General features: G+C 50.2%; 1 protein-coding gene across 2 annotated transcripts in view; it reads right to left on the bottom strand.

Annotated features, from left to right (window-relative positions):
• Window positions 1–20,242, bottom strand: part of NDST4 (N-deacetylase and N-sulfotransferase 4) — a 209,827-nt gene that overhangs the window by 100,584 nt on the left and 89,001 nt on the right. For both annotated transcript variants that reach the window (XM_080674250.1, XM_080674251.1), the window contains exons 4-5: window positions 14,175–14,262; window positions 9,299–9,453 (exon numbers count right to left, since the gene is read on the bottom strand). In XM_080674250.1, coding sequence (XP_080530376.1) covers window positions 9,299–9,453; window positions 14,175–14,262 — 243 coding nt within the window. The remainder of the gene's footprint in view (window positions 1–9,298; window positions 9,454–14,174; window positions 14,263–20,242) is intronic.

Raw genomic sequence — 20,242 nt, 5'->3', positions numbered from 1 at the left:
GTCACAAAACATAGACACAACTGATTTAACATGCAGATTATTTCCAGCACTGGGGTGGGTTTGAACTTGAAAGCCCAGCCCAGCAATTCTGGTCCATCAGTGGCGGGGGGTGGGGTTACCCGCCACATTGCTGCTTTCCCATCACAGGGCTTCTTCCTAAACCAGGAGGGCAGGTATGGGGTGGAGAGTGAGGATGGTGCAGTACATGGAGCAAAGGTAAGAATGAGGTAAAGAAAAGTGGGCCTGCCCGGCCAGTGTGGCTCAGTGGTTGAGCGTCAACCTATGAACCAGGAGGTCAGGGTTCGATTCCCGGTCAGGGCACATGCCCGGGTTGCGGGCTCCATCCCCAGTGTGGGGCGTGCAGGAGGCAGACGATCCATGATTCCTCTCATCATTGACTTTTCTCTCTCGCTCTCCCTCTCCCTTCCTCTCTGAAATCAATAAAAAAATAAGAAAAGAACAGTGGTCCATCCTTTAGGAGCTAAAACACAGTCACTCCCTTTGAGGTGGAGGAGCAGAGTCCAGGCCTCCTCCCCAGCCCCCACACTTCGTCCTTTTAGGCTGGAGAGCATGGCATTGAATTGACACAAGATGCGGTCACTAAAGGAGTCTTCAATGCGACCTCCCCCTCTGTTCTAAGGGAGGGTGTGTGTGATGTGGGGAACGGGAGGCTGGGAAGGGCTCCTCCAAATCCAGTAACCCCTGAGCCTGAATGGAGCCGGCCCAGCAGTGACCTGTAGGAAGAGAGGGGGTCTGGGGGTCAACCCGAAGTCAGCACATGGGAGAAGGAGCAGAGCCGAGTCTGGTGGCAGGGAAGCGAGAAGAGGCGCACCGCAGGCCTTCGGGTCCCAGTCGCCGAGAATGAGATGGAGCCATGGCCCAGGGGCAGGGGCAGGGGCCAGGGCCAGGGCTGGTGCCCAGCTTGCGGTTCCTCAAAGGCAGCTCAAAGGGCTCTGAGTCAAATGTGAAGGGTCTTAGTTCCACGTCAACAGGACCAGTGTGGCCGCATGGATGGGTCAGACTCGGGGGTGGGGGCAGGGGACTGGAGACCAGTAGGCTGTGGCCCAAACCGTGAGGGTCCAGACTTGGCTCCAAGCTCTGATGGCGCTGTGAGGAGCTCTGTGGCCCCTCTCCCAGCCACGCAGCCCGAACTGCTGGAAATTATTAAAAAAACAACAACGAAAGAACACATCTAAAATCTTTGGGAAATGAACTAAGGGCATATAGCACATGAAAAAACATTTACTCAAGAAAATCCGCCCCAACTGGTTTGGCTCATGGATAGAGCGTTGGCCCTCGGATGGAAGGGTCCTGGGTTTGATTCTGGTCAAGGGCACATACCTGGATTGTGAGCTCGATCCCCAGTAGGGGGAGTGTAGCTGATCGGTGTTTCATCATTGATGTTTCTCTCTCTCTCCCTCTCCCTTCCTCTCTGAAATCAATAAACATATATATTAAAAAAGAAAAGAAAAGAAAATCCACCAAGATTGGTAAGAACCGTGCAAGGGTGTGCATTTGAGCCACAATCCCACTCCCCACCCTGCGTGTCCCAGCTCAGAGGACGGAATCTCAATCCCCGTGGGCCCGTCCAGGGTCTCAGGGCTCCTCTCTCCCTCTCTCCCTGCTGCTGGGGGAGCAGGTGGAGCCACCAGTGTGTGTTGCCCTCCGGATCCTGGGCAGCTCTGTTCTAGGGAGAGCAGTGGGGGCCTGAAGTCCCCAAGGAGCTCCGTCACAGAGCAGCAGCTGTGCCTAACACAGGGACAAGAACACTGGTCCCCTAACCCATCCTGCTTATAGCCCAGCGGGGTGATGCTAAGGCAGGAGAGGAAGCTGAGAAGACCAGAGGCCGCCCCCCAGCCCAGCACACTGCTCAGAAGTCTGGGTGTCATGTTGAGAGAGGAGGCCCTGTCCCCACACTCAAGTCCCGAGGTTGGTGCGGAATCTGCCGGGCAGAGGCAGGTCTGCAGAAATGGATTTGTTGCAAACACTGGCTGTCACGCTATCCTTCAGTGAGGAAGGATATGGCATACAGCCATGAGGGCAGCTCTCTCTCAGCAGGACTCATTGTGAGCTTAATTCCACTACCACACACCTTTATTTTTTAAAAATATATTTTTATTTATTTCAGAGAGGAAAGGAGAGAAAGAGAGAGATAGAAACATCAATGATGAGAGAGAATCATTGACCAGCTGCCTCCTGCATGCCCCCACTGGGGATCGAGCCCACAACCTGGGCATGTGGCCCTTGACCGGGAATCGAACCCTGACCTCCTGGTTGATGCTCAAACACTGAGCCAGGCTGGCGGGGCCACATGCCTTTATTTTTACACTAGATGCTCAATGCATAAAATTCGTGCAAGAGTAGGCCTTTGCGGCTGCAGCCCTAGCTTCGTCTGGAAGATTGTCCAGACGGCCGTTCTGTCAATTTGCATATTACACTTTTATTATTATAGATGAGACCTCCCACAGCTGACTTACTGCGCAGGCCGCTGTGACATGTAAAGATGTGCCAGTGTCGCTCTTTGATGAGTTTGGGTCTTTTATGAGAACATTTCAAAAGTCAGCAGTTTTAATATGAGAGATATTGTGTCAATTATGAAAAAAACTTATAAAGAGTTTAGAAATGCAGGGAGCATTTTTAAAGCGGGATTTAGACACCTACACTTTTATTTCAAATTCTTCACTTATTTCTCATGAGGAAGGTTTCTGGCCATTCGATAAAATGTCCGGAAAAACTCCCATCATTATTGCAAAGTTGGCAATGCAGTAAAAGGTGACCTCTCACCTCCAGAGTATTTTTGGTCTCTGACCAATAGTGTACAGAAAGGGGCCCTTACTTGAAGATTTTAATGAGTCTGTGACACTTAACACAAAGCATCATTTCTTACTTTTCCCCACAAATCCATTGTAGACTAAAAAGAAATAATTTGCCCTGGCCGGGTTGCTCAGTGGATAGAGAGTTGGTCTGTGGACTGAAGGGTCCTGGGTTCAATTACGGTCAGGGCACATGCCTGGGTTGTGGACTTGATCCCCAATAGGGGCGTGCAGGAGGCAGCTGATCAATGATTCTCTCTCATCACTGATGTTTCTATCTCTCTCTCCCCTCCCTTCCTCTCTGAAATCAATAAAAATATTTTTTTAAAAAGAAATAATTCAAGTTGATTTATGCTCCAGGCGCTTCTCTGTGTTTGAGAAGCAGGTGTGGGTACCTCAGGAGTGATTCTGGTAACTTCCCACCAAGCACTTTAACCTGAGCCCTTGTTTCTCGTCCTGTCTGCATCCCCTCTGTCTGTCCCCACTGCTGACTGTGTCCCTCTGTCTGTCCCTACCTCTGTCTGTGTCCCTCTGCCTGTGGTCAACTCTGAGGCATTGCTTCCATTAAGTGATCTGTTCACACAACTGAATGGCAGCAAAAATGTATGATTTAGTAAAAGGAAAAAATACAATGAACAATTGTAAACCTTCTTTTGCCCCTTCCTCCCCACCCCTCGTATTTCCCAGACCCACAGCCACACTGGTGCAGTGTCTTCTAATGACAGTCTTGGTTGTTCCTCCTCATCATTTGACTAACACTTCCACACAGAGCACACACTCACATGGCATATGTGATCCTGGGTGAAACATGCGTACACATATGTGCACACGCAAACACCCCCCCCCCACACACACACACTCCCACTGCATCCCCACGTGCTCATGGATTAGACATGCGCCACACAGCCCCACACGGCACGCAAACAGTCCCACTGCGTGCCTCTGGCTGAGGAAGTACGAGCCAGTAGGAAAGCTCTCCTAACAGAACAGAACAGCATCCTCACTGGATCATGGAGTCGCAGCCTCGTGTGTTTGCAACAGATGCAGCTCCATCTCTTAGCACCTCGCCATGTGTTTCTCTCACACTTTGTGGACGTAGTTCAACTGTACACAAACTCCATCCAGAGAGAGTGCAGAGGAGTTCTGCAAATGGCACCTGCTGATTGACTGTTCACCCAGTTTTGAAATATCGACAGGAGGCTATTATGCCACTTGAAGCATCTTTTTATTTATTTATTTATTTATTTATTTATTTATTTATTTATTTTAATATTTTTATTTATTTCAGAGAGGAAGGAAGAGGGAGAGGGAGAGAGAGATAGAAACATCAATGATGAGAGAGAATCATTGATCGGCTGCCTCCTGCACACCACCTACTGGGGATTGAGCCCACAATCCGGGCATTTGCCCTTGACCAGAATTGAACCTGGGACCCTTCAGTCCACAGGCCAACACTCTATCCACTGAGCCAAACTGGCTAGGGCTGAAGCATCTTTTTAAACGTTGTGAGAACAGCTGTGCTTTTCACCGATAAACCTCCGTTGGCGAAGGTCACACCAAGGAGCAGTGAGGGCTGTCAGGATGGGAGAGGAGGAGAGACCCAGACCCTTGGGGCCTTTGTCAGTATAAACCGGCCCTTTCCTTTGGAGACCCCTTTCTATCTGGGCTCCAGCTGCAGCTGGGGGAGTCTGTCAGGGCGCTGCTTCCGGATCTGGGACGGCGGCGTCCGGGACACGGCCCCTCGGAATTGGAGTCAGTCGGGAATGATTTAGCCCCATGCTCTCGGTGGGCACACCGGCTGATAAATTAATTATCAAATACAAACTCTGTCATTTAGAGAATGAGAAAGGGAATGGTCGCCATTTCAGGGAGAACACCGAAGCGTCAAGACATAACCGAGTAGCCAGCTGGCTGCACTTGTCACGCGCAGTAGGACTGCCCAGGCCGCCTGCATCTCACGGGGGCCTCCCCTCCCCATTGTAATGCTGTTGATGGGCTTGTCATCTGGATCGAGAAAGGTAATAATCTAATAAGAAAGAAGGAGTTCCTGGCTTTTGGGGGGCCCACAGGCTGCATCCTGGGAACAGTGAAAGGTGAGGTTCAGAGTGTCCCCACATCCTGCTCGGAAGGTCCGGGCTTCTGAGTGTCCCCACGTCCCGCTCAGACGGTCCTGGCTTCTGAGTGTCCCCACGTCTTGCTCAGATGGTCCTGGCTTCTGAGTGTCCCCACGTCTTGCTCAGATGGTCCTGGCTTCTGAGTGTCCCCACGTCCTGCTCAGATGGTCCTGGCTTCTGAGTGTCCCCATGTCCTGCTCAGATGGTCCTGGCTTCTGAGTGTCCCCACATCCCGCTCGGATTGTCCTGGCTTCTGAGTGTCCCCACGTCCTGCTCAGACGGTCCTGGCTTCTGAGTGTCCCCACATCCCGCTTGGATGGTCCTGGCTTCTGAGTGTCCCCACATCCCGCTCAGATGGTCCTGGCTTCTGAGTGTCCCCACGTCCTGCTCAGATGGTCCGGGCTTCTGAGTGTCCCCACGTCCTGCTCAGATGGTCCTGGCTTCTGAGTGTCCCCACGTGCTGCTCAGATGGTCCGGGCTTCTGAGTGTCCCCACGTCCCACTCGGATGGTCCTGGCTTCTGAGTGTCCCCACATCCCGCTCAGATGGTCCGGGCTTCTGAGTGTCCCCACATCCCGCTCAGATGGTCCTGGCTTCTGAGTGTCCCCACGTCCCGCTCAGATGGTCCGGGCTTCTGAGTGTCCCCACGTCCCACTCGGATGGTCCTGGCTTCTGAGTGTCCCCACATCCCGCTCGGATGGTCCTGGCTTCTGAGTGTCCCCACATCCCGCTCGGATGGTCCTGGCTTCTGAGTGTCCCCACAATCCGCTCGGATGGTCCTGGCTTCTGAGTGTCCCCACGTCCCACTCGGATGGTCCGGGCTCCAGAACCATGTCATGCCAGTGCCTGTGTTGAATGGACTTCATTTCACTTGTAACCTTTTGACGATGCAACAGATAATCTGATATTTTTGTACAAAATCTATTTCTAGGTTCCCATCTAGCTCTTGGCCACACTGACCTAACCAATGTAATTGTTCTGAATGGCCTTTAAACAGCCATCAACATTTAATTACAGAGCAATTACACCAGGGCCTCCCCAGTGCTCCGCATGGCTTCAAAAAGAAATGACCCACACAGGTGGGAAGGGCCACTGTGAAAGGTAACTTACCTGCCCAGTAGCGAGGCCGCGGGGGGAAGGGACGGGGGCGGGGACTGGCCGGCCGAGGAGAAACGGTGCATCTCCAAGACAACCGGCTGTGAGTTCAGCATGCTTCCAGGCAAGTTCTTTTTTTGAAAAGGGAGTATTTCCTTAATTGGACAATGTTCGGGAGACTACCAAATGCCTTCTACATCCCCTGGGAGGAGTAAGTATAAACATTCTTACAAGTCACATTTAGAAAAATATTGGGCTTTTAAAAATTGATTTCAGAGAGGAAGGGACAGGGAGAGAGAAACATCAATGATGAGAGTCATGGATTGGCTGCCTCCTGCATGCCCCACACTGGGGATCCAGCATGTGCCTTGATCGGGAATTGAACTGTCACCTCCTGGTTTATAGCTCAACCACTGAGCCACGCCGGCCAGGCAAATATTGGGCTTTTTAAAGCGAGACACACCGAGTATTCCTCTGGGCTTAGGATGGTCATCATTGGTCAATTAGTGCCTACTGAATGCTTGGGGGTGGGCCCTGCCCTGAGCACAGGAGTCACATCCTCAGAACAACCCTCCTGGGTGGTCACTATCATTCTCATATTACACACAGGGAAACTGAGGCACAGCTGTATTTGTTGAGTCGTGTTTGTTTAAGATCAGGCATCTGATGATGGGAGTCAGGATCCAAACCCTGGCATTATGGTGCCACGTCCGTGATCAGAACTGCTGGGTGTGCTGCCCACACCACAGTGAGGACCCCATGGGCGGGTGTGACCCAGGCTGGGAACTCAGGGACGGGGCCGTGGGGTCCGCTCACGTCCTCGCAGGCGGAGCTGTATAACCCAGGACTCCCGTGTCCTGAGGTCTATGCCTCCTAACATGCTTTCAGCAACCCTGTGGCACGCTGAGCGGCTTGTGTTCACTGAGCACCATTGACGGAGTTGTCCCCGGGGTCGGTCTCTGTGGGTTCTCCCCTGTCCCCCTTCCCTGCTGTATGAAAACCCAAGGACGTGCAGCCTCTTTCTGGGGAAATGTTTCTTTCCTCAGGTTGTTCGAGGGATGCGTGCTTTAGTTGATTCTACAGCAGTGGTGGCGGAACCTTCTGGGTAAAGGTATGGATATTAACAACTTCAGATTCTGGGGTCAGATGGTCCCTTTGGGACCCAGCTCCGCTGTTGCAGGAGCAGCTGCCGACAGAGGCAGGTGCCACAGAGGCAGGGGCGGCCAGGTCCACAGCACTCATTATGGGCATTGACATTCGGATTGGACATGACTCTGTCACAAAGCCTTGCTGTGCCTGTGACTGTTTTTCAATCATTTAAAAAAGAAAACAAAGAACAGAACTATCTCACTCAGCACAACACAGAGCGCCTGGCGGGACTGCTTTGGCCCGGGGGTCCCAGCCTGCTATTGCCCATGCCAGCAGCCTTTGCAGTCCCAGCTGCAGGCACATCTAAGCAGCTGCATAAACGGAGCCACTTTAAAATGAGCGGAGCTGCTGTGCTGGAGGGACTGTGCGCGCGGCTTACGCCTCAAACCTCTGGATGTTACACCAGGTGACATAACCTCTGCACTGGCCCGAAGCAACCTGCATCCCAGAGAACTTTGCAAAGGTGATAAGAAAGTAGACATGATGACTACAGGACTGATGACTGTGGACCCCGACAAAGACGACACCCTGAGAAAGAAGGGGCCCTGATGGCTAACGGGGCTCAAATACAGCAGCAAAGCCTCGCAGCCACTTCTGCACAGGGGCCTTGCATGCGATCTGCCCTTCAGGGAGCAGCCTGCCCTGAGCCCTGCATCTGAGCCAGCCCTTATAAAGTACTTCCTGGCGTCCTATTTCAACCAGTAGGACTGAAATAGGCTCTCCCCATCCAATCAGAGCTGAGCAGCTCTGACCAACCTGTGTGGCTCTATTCTGACCAATCAGGGCAGTGCCTTTTGGACCAATCACACTTTGAGGATTTGAGTCCTCATTTGCATGAGAATGAACCAATCATGGGCCAGGGGTGGAGGATGCTGTCCACAGAAGTCACTTCCCCTCTGGCTCTGGGAGCCCCTTTCCCTTTCCACCCAACACTGAACAGCGGCTCCCTGGCTGAGCCAGGACGTCTCAAGGAGCAGAGCAGAGCTGCTGAGCCAGAGGGCCTGGCCCAGGGCTGCCTCCAAGTCACTGTTCTCACAGCCAAGCTGTATCACCATTGAGCTATTTTCCCTGAAGGAAGTTTCCTTCTCCATCGCATCCAAAAGTGGGGATTCCTATTGGTGTTGGATTGACACCAATGACACTGGTTGACATGATGACCAGACTGAACATGGCCACCCAAAATGACTACCACCTTAGACTGAGCCCCATGCGTTAGCTTCTCTGCACCGACACTGATGTAACTGTGCCCCTTCCCTTTCTCAACCACCCCTCACCTTTGTCGCCATGGGAACACTGTTTAGGCTTCTGCCTGAATCAGAGCTTACCCAATAGCTATTCCCTTTGAATGTCAAATACACGCTTGCTGCCTCTCACTTTGGCCTTTTCTTTTCAGAGGAACACATATCGTTTCGTAATGTGTTGCAAATACACACTCTCGTGCTGCCTGATGATGGCTGAGCCAGAGCTGCAGGTGTGTTGTGGGAAGGCTGCCAGGTGGAAGGGGAGCTGCTAAACTCCGGGCGCCATGGTCTGAGCCACCGCTCCAGTGACTCCTCCCACCAGCCATCATCCTGCAATAATGCTTCTACAGATGTTCTAAAATGGATTTTTAGAGAGAGAGGGAGAGAGAGAAGCATCGATATGAGAGGGAAACATCGAATGGCTGCCTCCTGCACGCCCCCCACTGGGGATCAAGCCTGCAACCCAGGCATGTGCCCTGACTGGGAATTGAACCAGGGACCTTTAGGTGCATGGGATGAAGATCAACCCACTGAACCATACCAGTCAGGGCTAAAACACTGCTTTTAGAGGCTAATTATAATGCATAGCCAGGAATGCAATGGAGAAAGTGCCATTGTTCTTCACAGATGCAAGACGAACCCTTCCATGAAACAGGAGAGGGGAGCTTTCTGACAATGGCCTGCTTTTCCAAATACATTTATACATCACAGCCCAACACACACACACACACTACACACAGGCCTGACACACAGTACCCTTAACACATGAGACGCACTCTGATGTTTCCTGCTCTGTTTCTGCTGGATTCAACCCAATACATTGATGTTGCAGTCCACGGAGAGACAGAGCGTCCTGGCCCAGCAGACACAGCAGCAGGTGTACTCACCAGTGCGAACTCCTTGTTGAGGGCCATCTGCTCCACCAGCGAGGACTCGTTGTGGAAGAGGTGGGGCTGCATGTGGCTCCACATGTGGGGGAACCACCAGAACTCATCCACTGACCTGAGCAGCAGATCATCGCCCTCATCCTCCTTCTGGGTCCCTGGAAAACACCAGGTTAAAAAGGCGTCGGTGAAATTTCCATTGGCTTAAAGGTCATATTTGTCAGATTTTAGTTATTCTTCTCACAACAAACACATAAATCCAAGTTCATGTTGTTCTAATAAAAAATAATAAAATTAATATTCTACATTACATCAAAGGCCTCAAGGTTTGGGTTGGCATGAGGTGGGGTAAGTTTGGTGGCCCCTGGGACAGTCCATGGTCCACAGTTTTCCTGTCTGTCACCCTTCATGGGACTGTCCATCACGCACAGTTCTCATGTCTGTCACCCTTCCTGGGATAGTCCATTGCCCCCAGTTGTCCTATCTGTCACCCTTCATGGGACAGTCCATCGCCCCCAGTTCTCCTGTCTGTCACTGTCCTGAGACAGTCCATCGCCCACAATTCTCCTGTCTGTCACCCTTCCTGGGACAGTCCATTGTCCACAGTTTTTCTGTCTGTTGGTCTATGCAGACACTTTACCATATAAAATCTTATAAATTTTATGTAGAGATTGTGTTAGTTTATAAACTCTGCCCAGGAGGTTGAGAGGCATGGGCGGAGCCTCTGTTTCACCTGGTGGAGCAACTTCCTGTCAGCTCTCTCTCACTTCATTCAAGTCCACAATTCAGGGGCCCGTGCGGCGAGCTCCTGCCAGAGAGATGCCCAGGGCCCGTGGTGCTGAGGGACTTGCCTTGCTGAGCAGACTATTAACTGAATGAAACCACTGGGTTTTCCTTCGCTGTCAGCAGGCTGCTGTGCACACCATTTGTGCCCAGGTACGCAGGCGAGCACATGAGTCCACACAGCTCATATTTAACCCCGTGTCAGACCAGTGGTGTCTGGTCCCACCGAGCCTTGCCCTTCTCACCCGGCCCGGATTCAAGCCCACGTTGTCATCAGTGAGAAATAGGTCACTTTGTTCTCAGGATAGAGTCAGTTCCCGTTACTTTCTTAGACTCCCAGGAAATAAAAGGTGTTTCCATTCAGAAGTAAACTATTGAAACATTCACTTCTTTTTACCACTTTTGGAGGATCTGTGTTATAACAGTACATTCCTACAATTCTTCAAGTCTGCCAAAATAAGAGTCATTTTAGAAAAATCTGGGGTGTAGGTTAATTCCCATAAAGCACCACTGCAACGTTAAAAGGAGATGTAAAATCCCAGTGTCCACACTGTCGCTTTGTTACAAATGTCCACCCATATTTGCTCATTACACATGAATATTGTGATTCCCAAATATTAACAAGATGTTTCTAACTCTTTTTACATTGAACCTGGCAAGGTTTCATACACTTGGGTATAGAAAACACTAACTTTAATATTATACTAAATGGCCCTAGCCGATTTGGCTCAGTGGATAGAGCGTCGGCCTGCAGACTGAAGGGTCCCAGGTTCGATTCCGGTCAAGGGCAGATACTTTGGTTGCAGGCCCCGCCCTGGCCCTGGTTGGGGCACATGCAGAAGGCAACCAATTGATGTGTTTCTTCACATCAATATTTCTGTCTTTCCCTCTCTCTTCCACTCTCTCTAAAAATCAATGGAAAAATATCCTCAGCTGACGATTAAAAATAAATTAAAAATATTATACTAAATAAAAAAACAAGTTTTGTGATAAGATTAATTAAAAGCATAGAAACATCAATTATTCACTGTTTCCTTTGGATAATGTTTGATGGACATACAAAAATACTTTAAAAAGTAATGCTGATAAACCCTCTCCTAGCACTCACCACCTGCCACGCTCAGTTCTAGGTGAGGGCAGTGTCTCTCTCCCATTCTGGAGATGCAGACACGGAGGCACAGAGAGGTTAAGTAACCTACCCACGTTCACACAGCCTGTGAATGTCAGAGCCCAAATGGGAGCAAAAGCTGTCTGCTCCCCATATCTGGTCCTGGAGCCAATACTTTACATAGAAAAGCAAACACAGAGGAGAAGGAATGTAACTCTTATTTTTACTTTCACATTTGAAATTTAATAGTTTTATATAAGGGGTATTTTTATTTTTTTTGGTTAAATGAACTCTAATAGAAAAGACCAATATGATTCAATTTGCACATTTTCATGAAGTCATTAACCGAGTCATAGCTGATGGATTAAGTAGAAAGAGCAGCAACTATCACCCCAGAAGTGGTGTCATACGGAAAACCTGCAGCCCCCCCTTCGCACTGAGGTGTATCCCCTTCTTCATCCAGCACCACCGAGCCATTCCACTCCAGCTTTAAACATTACGAGACGCAACATTTTCCTCTGAAACCCCTGCTTTTTCCTTCTCCCTTTTAATCAGTGGTGTGTCCTTCCTGCTTCAACAGGGCTCCGTGAGTGACTGGCGTTTAGGGAGGGCCTAGAGACGTGCCGTGTCATGGGAGATTGTTTTCAGCACGTGAAGGACAGGGGAACAGAATAGGAAAGGATGCAGGGGACATATAATGAGAGAAGCGGCCTAAGAAACGTGGACTCTCCTCCTTACACCGGGAAGATGCGATTAAATGTCTTCCAAACAACGGGCTCCTCACTCAGCACCGGGGCACCGGGAAATAGCATCGGCCCGCGGGAGGACAGAGACAGCCCTGTGACAAGGCCACCTCCCCCTGGGCACACAGCATGGCCCAGTCACAGCTCCACTCAGGAAAGGGGCAGGATGGGGGGTGCCCTGTGCTGCGACAACGCCCACACCTCACTCCGCTCCGGGGAATGAATATGAAGTTCATATGGTTTAATGGCACCTGGAGATACGTTACAGATGCACTTCGCAGAGCAGCAGATCAATTAACGTGTCATGTTGATGGGGAGGAAATTAACCGTCCAGGACACATGCATGTGTATCTGTCGCTTTCGCCACAGCATGGTGGAGCAGGGCTTCTTCCATATTGTTGTTAATCTCAGCATGCAGAGTTGATGAGGTCTGCTCAAGGGATATCAAAATGTATTTGCTGTCTCTTCCTTGACGAACTGTCCCTGTGTTTGATATTAACCATGTGCCGTTGATTCCCCAGTGGGCGAGTGCTGCTGCGGACACATCCAGGTTATAAAGGAGAAAGGAGGAGCAAGATCCTCTATCAGTGTTAACTCCTGGGCCATTGGGGGCTTAATGGGCCTGAACAGGAAAAGTAAATAAAAGCAGGGACTCTTATCCAGATATATTTCAGCCCAAAGAGCGTCTTTACCTACACTCTCTGGCTCTTTAAGACAGAATAGCATGGCTGTGTGTGCGCTGCAAATACTCCTGTTTTCCTGCCCACAAGTGGAGGCAGCTGCAGACCCCTGTGCTTTCTGCCTGCGCAGCCGCGCTCCGTGGGCAGGAACCCGCTCCTGCGGGCTCTGGAGAAGAGTTAGGGAGCCAGGTCTGTTTTCCCAGTGGGGAGCCGGGTCCTTTGTCTGCGCAGACATACGATGCCCCACTCTCTCCCTGCAAAATGCCTCTTGAACATGTGCAATCTTCGGCTTTATCAGCTGGTCCAAATACCCATTTCCTCCCATTCCTGGACACAGATTTACATGTTTCAAAGCAGGAGGGAAAGAGCGTTAAAGAAAAGCCAGTAAGACGTCGCCACCTCCGTACCCCAATAAATCATGGGGGCTCTCCAGAGACACATGTAAAGCCGCTTGGGGTAAAGGAGCTGTAGTTATGACACTTAGCGATGCCTTTGTCTGGGATATTTTAATGCGTCAGCAAGCGGCAGGTGTCACGGGTAACCCCCAGAGACACGCTGTGCAGAGTCCCAGAAGATGGGCTCCCCCCTCAACCCAGGTGTGGAGAGCGGCGGGCAGCAGGGGTTCCCCCGAGACAGGCTTGGACACACCACTGGGGCTGCCTCTTTTCCTACTTGAGACCGTCGCTTCCATGCACCCCGCTTTCTCTATGCGATGCTACACGTGTTAACGCTGATGCTCAGACAATAAGCCTCAACTTTCAGAGGTGAAGCGGGCAGAGGTGAGGAGCATCATCACCTCCTGAGAACCTGGGCGGCTGAGAGGTGAGCACCCAGGACCGCGGTGGCTGGATGGAGGTGGAGAGCAGCTCGCCTGGTGTCAGGCTCTGGATGCACGTTGGGCTGAATGAGTGATGAGATCGCCTGGGACATTTTCTCAGTCACTAGATAGAGACAAGTCCTGTGTTTGTTGCTAAGAAACAGGAAGATAACTTTTGTTTGAGCTGTAATTGAGTGTTTTATTGGGCTGTGCTATCCCCACTCCCCCCACCCTTTAAAAGGCATAACCACTGAGTTTAAAGCTTTAGCTCTTACTTTACAACCTGAAGGAAGGGGGAGGGAATGAGGAAGGATGCCCGTTCAGATCCACCAAGTAGCATCGAGGCTGCAATCACTCTCTCACTAAGGAGCGCTTCCGAAGGAAAGGATATTTACAAACTGTGACCTCGACTACCTGACCCTTTAAAAACAGTGTCCACTATGATTACTCTTACCGCCCCACCTCCCCGTCACTGTGCCTTCTGCCTCCGCTGCCCCGCATGCCAGATGCAGCCACACCGTGGAGAGGGCGCCTCTCCTGCTGCGAGAAAGCCCCTCTGGCTCTCTGGCCCTGGCTCCAGAAGTCTTTGCCACAGTGAAGCAGCACATGGCTGCTGGACTCGGTTGCCCCGCTCTGGCGCCCCGTCTCCCCGGAATCGGTCTCAATAGTCCATCCGCCTGCCTCTGACACACTGACCATCGCTCTCCCAAGTGTGAGCAGCTGCCTGAGCAGCCACAGCCCCTCTTACCTGTGTGGTAAAACTTCCCTGAAAATCCAAGGTTGAAGGTAAAATTGGCAACCTGAGTGCGCAGTAAATTTTGAGTCTCTAGTAAGGCCTGAAATAAACAAGAAATTAACATGATTTTAGACAAGTAAGTCTGAAGCTCGGGGATGCCTCTTTTTCAAATGTGTCGGCACAAGGGAAACAAAACACGAACTTGGGGGTTTTCGAAGGTTACGGTCACGTGGGGTCCCTGTTTCAGGCACAAGAACCCGGCTGTCGCTATGCTTATGGATGGTCCCCAAATTCAGAAGCAGTTCAGGCAATTCTCGCACGCACAGCACTGACGTCTGTCTGTGTTCACTTTTGTGTGATATTTTGTCAATTCTTGATTATTATACTTATTTTCTGGGGTAAAATTTTACAGAATTCCTCGATAGAGACAAGTCCTGTATTGGTTGTTAAGGAATCGGAAGAGAACTTTTGTTTGAGTTGCAATTTGGTGTTTTATGTAAGTGTGCTACCTCCCCCATCATTTTTAAGGCATAATTATTGAGTTTAAAGCTTTAGATTTTACTTTACAAACTAAAGAGCGACATCAATTACACAGGATGTTGATGGCAAATCTTGAGAGAGGACCAGAAGGGGACTGGTAGGAATCAGGTGGCCAATTTCAGAAACAAAAATCTCTAGTAAATATGGCAAAAACTTCCCTAACTTCTCGATTTGTAGTTAATCCATGTTAACTTCTTGACGGCAGACAGGATAAGAGCTCACGGATAGGAATCTCACAGTCAGACCTAGTGCTGTAAGTGGCTGCCAGCCCTCCAGAGCCGCAGGGCAGTGTGGCTCAGAACTCGCCCCTCCGTAGGCTTGTGTGTGTGTAGTATGGATTCAGATGCTGTTACTGCGTTGTTATAGGTCTTTAAGGAGGACCGCTTTGGTTCTGATGGAAATGAGACACTCATTTCAATCTCGGGCTATAGATGGATCCCTGGTAGCTGTTCTCCTGGGTCCAAGGGGGTGGGAAGTGGTGGGGGAAGGTGGGAAGAGGGGAGAGGGTGGAGTGAGTGAGCGCCTGAGGCATCTGCATTTTCTGTGGAGCATCAAGGTGGTGGCTGAGGATTTGCTTCAAAATTTGTGAATTGAGCCCAGCCGGCATGACTCACTGAGTGTCCACCCATGAAGCAGGAGGTCACGGTTCGATTCCCGGTCAGAGCACATGCCCGGGTTGCAGGCTCGAGCCCCAGTAGGGGTATGCAGGAGGCAGCCGATTGATCAATGATTCTCTCTCATCATTGCTGTTTCTCTCTCTCTCTCCCTTCCTCTCTGAAATCAATAACAATATAAAAATATATTTTTAAAAAATTTGTGAACCTATTTATTTTCCCAGAATCAAGATGGCTCTCCTGCAAATTAGTTTAATTAAAGAAAAAAAGAAAGAAAATGTGCCCAAATAATGAGCTATATAGTCAGTGATTGTCCAAGGTCACAGTTATCCTGGGTGTGATCCTGACCAATTCTGTTTAAATATCATTGATTAAATAGAAACAAACAAAAAAAAATAGATGCGTTAGTTCAGGAAATATGTATTTCTCAAGAAGAACAAGCTCAATGATTAAAGAGGGCTGAGTTAGAAGTGTGGTCTGGTGACAGCCTCCTGCCCCCTCCCTCTCGCAGCTCCTTCCTCCGCTTTCTGTGTCATCCCTCAGGGTCCCTGAGCCTGGGAGCTTGAAGTTGGTTTTGCAGAGGTGGGTGGGGCTGGGCAAGGAGGCTGTGAGCCACCTGGCTGCCTGGGAGGCGGGAGCCTGCCCGGCCCTGGGCAGGCACAGGGCGACCCCTCGTGGGTGGGGCCCCAGGAACTCTAGAGTGTGCTGTGGTCGAGGTAATGAGGGACGTTAGTGACACTGGGGCTGGCCCACACGCTGGTGCTTTCACGGGCAATCGGGTAAAGGGGGAGCAACTGATTCCATCACCTCCCCCGCTTTGCAGGCCTCGCTGTCTTCCTGGGCTGGCATAGCACTCCCTTCTGCCAACCGAGTTCCAAACCCCTTTCCAGCTCCCTTGGCTTCACCTTAGGCCCTGAGGTTGGACCAACATCCCAAACAGAGCCTGCGGGTCACTTTTGGGATCATTGGTTAAGGACGCTGCCCTGTGGGGCACCTTTAACCCTTCCCTGACCTGTGCAATGGGACGGCGCTTATCACCTGCCTCATGCTGTCACCTGGTTCAGGCTGTCACCTGCCTCACACTGTCACGTGCCTCACACGTTCCCCACCTCACCCTGTCACTGTGACACTGCATCAAGCCTACCCAGTGCTTACCTCGGTGCCTGGCGCATAGTAGGAGCTCCTAAGAGGCATTCTCTGCCCACACTGGGTGTCATGGGGCCACCTTTCCAGGGGAGAATTTGCAGCGCTATTTCCCCATCACCTGCCCTGGGACTCTCCCAGCGCCCACGTCCCCCAGGCCTTTCCCTCTGTCCTCTTTCCTTTGCCCGAAAGCCTCCAGCTGCCCCCCTTCCCTCCAGCCCACCCTCTGTTAAGGGCCTGCCTGGCTCTGTCTGGGAAGCTTCCGAGGTCTCATAGCTTTTCCTCTCCTCCTCGCCCACAGTGAGCTCCGGGTTACGTTTCTTAGGACTCGCACCCTTTCTGCTTCCCTTTTCCCACATCACTTCGTATCTTTTTCTCAGGACTTCTAGTTATACGCAAAGGGAGGTAGTCAAATTTTACTCAATATATGTTCATCCATGTGGAAAGCATTCAAAACATGGTAAAAGCGTGTATCAATGCACAGCAGGACACAGCATTAGTGTCATAGACTTTGGTGAGTAACACATATCTAATGGTAGATGGTAACATGTGTCATGGAACCCAGTAACGATCCCAGGAGGACACAGACATAGGCGGGATGCAGCATCCACCTGCCAGTGCTCACAGGGATGTACTACGGCCTCACATGACAGATCCCTGGTGAGACGCCCACGGGGGGAGGGGGGGGACAGGGACTCCTCCCCCTGCTGCCAATTCGCTCATGAAGAACATGCCGCCCCCACCCCCCACCCCACCCTGTCGTCACCCGCAGCCTCCGGACATGCACTCTTGACTAAGGTGGCAGTAAAAACAACCATTTCCAGAAGTAAAAGCAAAACAAATGGGTAGAAGAAGCAAACCCTAAAGGGCTCTGAGCCTTCCTCCCTCCCCGCAAGTAAGTGTTCCTGCTTTTCCAAGGGTAGCCAGGAGGCTTCCATGGCCAGGGAGAGACTCAGCTGCTAACGCGCCGAGCAGAGCACCTCCCGGGGCTCTGTGGCCTCCCCGAGACCTGGCACAGTAAGGCCAGAGGTCGATCAGCTCCCCAGTGTTATGAACTCTTGGAAATACATTTAAAATCGCAATTAGCCCTGACCGGTTTGGCTCAGTGGATAGAGCGTCAGCCTGCGGACTGAAGGGTCCCAGGTTCGACTCCAGTCAAGGGCATGTACCTTGGTTGTGGGCACATCCCCAGTGGGGGGTGTGCAGGAGGCAGCTGATTGATGTTTCGCTCTCATCGATGTTTCTAACTATCTCTCTCCCTTCCTCTCTGTAAAAAATCAATAAAATATATTTTAAAAAAATCACAATTAAACTTTTGCCCGACCAGCATGGCTCAGTGATTGAGCATCAACCTATGAACCTGATCAAGGGCACATGCCTGGGTTGTGGGCTTGATCCCCAGTGCGGGGTGTGCAGGAGGCAGCTGATCCATGATTCTCTCTCATCATTGATGTTTCTATCTCCCTCTCCCTTCCTCTCTGAAATCAATGAAAAATGAAAAATAAAATAACAAACTTTTAATAAATATTACTTCTTAGAGCACTTTTTTCCTGTTGAGAAATTATTTAAAACAACTATTAAGTTATTTTCATTTAACAAATGACTCTTTACTTAAAGATAAGACATATCCTGACATATGGTTCTCATTTTGTCTTTTAAGCCCTAAAGTTTAGGGCCTAAACAATGGGATCCTCCAAGGCAGTCATGGCCTCAATGAGGACACAAACCCCATTCTTCCCGGGGTGCCTTTCCTATTCTGTGCCTGCTGAACTTTGCAGTCCTGGCTCAGCAGCGCTGGGCACAGCCCACGGCTCACAGTGGTACCCAGGCCCCAGGTACCCAGGCCACAGGGATACCCATGCCACAGGGGTACCCAGGCCACAGGGGTACTAAGACCACAGGGATACCTGTGCAACAGCGGTACCCAGATCACAAGGGTACCCGGGCCCCAGGGGTACCTGGACCACAAGGGTACCCAGGCCAGAGGGGTACCCAGACTCCCAGCCTGGCTCCTCTCACTCCATCTTTGATGCCCTGGTCACAGGCTGGTTAGCAAGCTCTTGGGTGTACAGGTGTCCACTATTAGCTGTACGGTATCACAATCTCCTTAAATATTGTGTTGTGGTCCCTGCCAAACGTTTCTTGAGCACACATTTCTATTCCGTGTATACAGCTCCGACTCTATCCATTGAGCCAAACCAGCTAGGGCACGACTTCTCTTTACCCGAAGTATAAAGGGATTTCAGGTGTAAGTGCATAGGATGTCTCCAGCGGCCTGACTTCTCCATCTACTGCAGACACATCACTTAGCTGGGCTTGGAAATGACACCTGTACTTTCCAGCGCCACTGAGCTTCCTGCCCCCGGTGCAGAGGGCCCAGGCTGCATGCCTTCCTGGCTCCGGGAATGGGGGAGCCCACCGGCTTTGGTGCCATCCGGGCAGAGCGAGCGAAGCAGACATGCGTGTGCGGGATGAGTCCACCCCTGGGATGGCACGTGTGAGGTGACCGCTGGGAGTGACACTGCCCGGACACGGAGGTCAGGCAGCGCGCAAATGAGTGTGTCTTACGCCCCACAGGGCACGCATCTGTCTTCTGATAAGAAGGGCATCTATCTGTAAGTATATATTTGGGCGAATCTGTGAATAAACAGGGTGCATCTCAGCAAATTTATCATTTATTACCGGGTTCTATTCCATTAATGGGGTCCATGATAACTCAATTGTTTAGACTTTTAATTAATTATTTTAAAAATATATTATTATTGATTTCAGAGAGGAGAGGAGAGGGAGACAGAAAAAGAAACATCAATGATGAAAGAGAGTCATTGATCGGCTGCCTCCTGCACGCCCCACACTGGGGATCAGGTCCGCAACCAGGGCATGTGCCCTGGCAGTGAATAGAACCAGGACCTCCTGGTTCATAGCTGATGCTCAACCAGTGAGCCATGCCAGCCAGGCTAATTGTTTAGACTTCTTAAAAGTATCATTCTATTAGAAAATTGACATATTTGGGTAGAAGGACAGGAGTGTCAAGTTAAAAAAATCATGAATATCCCCTTGATGACTTAAAAAACAAAGAATTATTACTGATAATAGGATTCAAGATATAATGATTCATTTTCCATTTAGCCATGGTTAACAGTGTAAATTCAGTTTTTACAAAGATGAGCTTATTTATTTATTTATTTATTTTTTATTTATTTTTTTAAAAATATATTTTATTGATATTTTATTTTATTTTTTTATTTTTTTAAAAATATATTTTATTGATATTTTATTTTATTTTTTTATTTTTTTAAAATATATTTTATTGATATTTTACAGAGAGGAAGGGAGAGGGATAGAGAGCTAGAAACATCGATGAGAGAGAAACATCGATCAGCTGCCTCCTGCACACCCCCCACTGGGGATGTGTCCGCAACCAAGGTACATGCCCTTGACCGGAATCGAACCCGGGACCCTTCAGTCCGCAGGCCGACGCTCTATCCACTGAGCCAAACCGGTTTCGGCAAGATGAGCTTATTTAGAGGTGACATGAAAAGAAAGTATTTGCCAATGAGTGCCTCTACCTGGAGAGACTACTGAGGCTCAGGTGAATCTGAGCTTTGTCTCCGTAAGAAACAGCCCAGCAGCACCAATGGAGCCACTGCTGTCCTTCAGGCTCCTGACCCAGGTGCTACTAACATACCGGGTCCCAGAGAGATTACATACATTTACATACATGCAGTCTGCATGTGGGAATGTTTCTGCTTGATTTTCATGTTATTTCACCATATCTGAATA

Source organism: Plecotus auritus (genome assembly GCF_963455305.1).
Source record: "Plecotus auritus genome assembly, chromosome: 6".
NCBI lineage: Eukaryota > Metazoa > Chordata > Mammalia > Chiroptera > Vespertilionidae > Plecotus > Plecotus auritus.
Note: the sequence above shows the minus strand (reverse complement) of the source record. Positions and strands in the feature narration are given on the sequence as shown.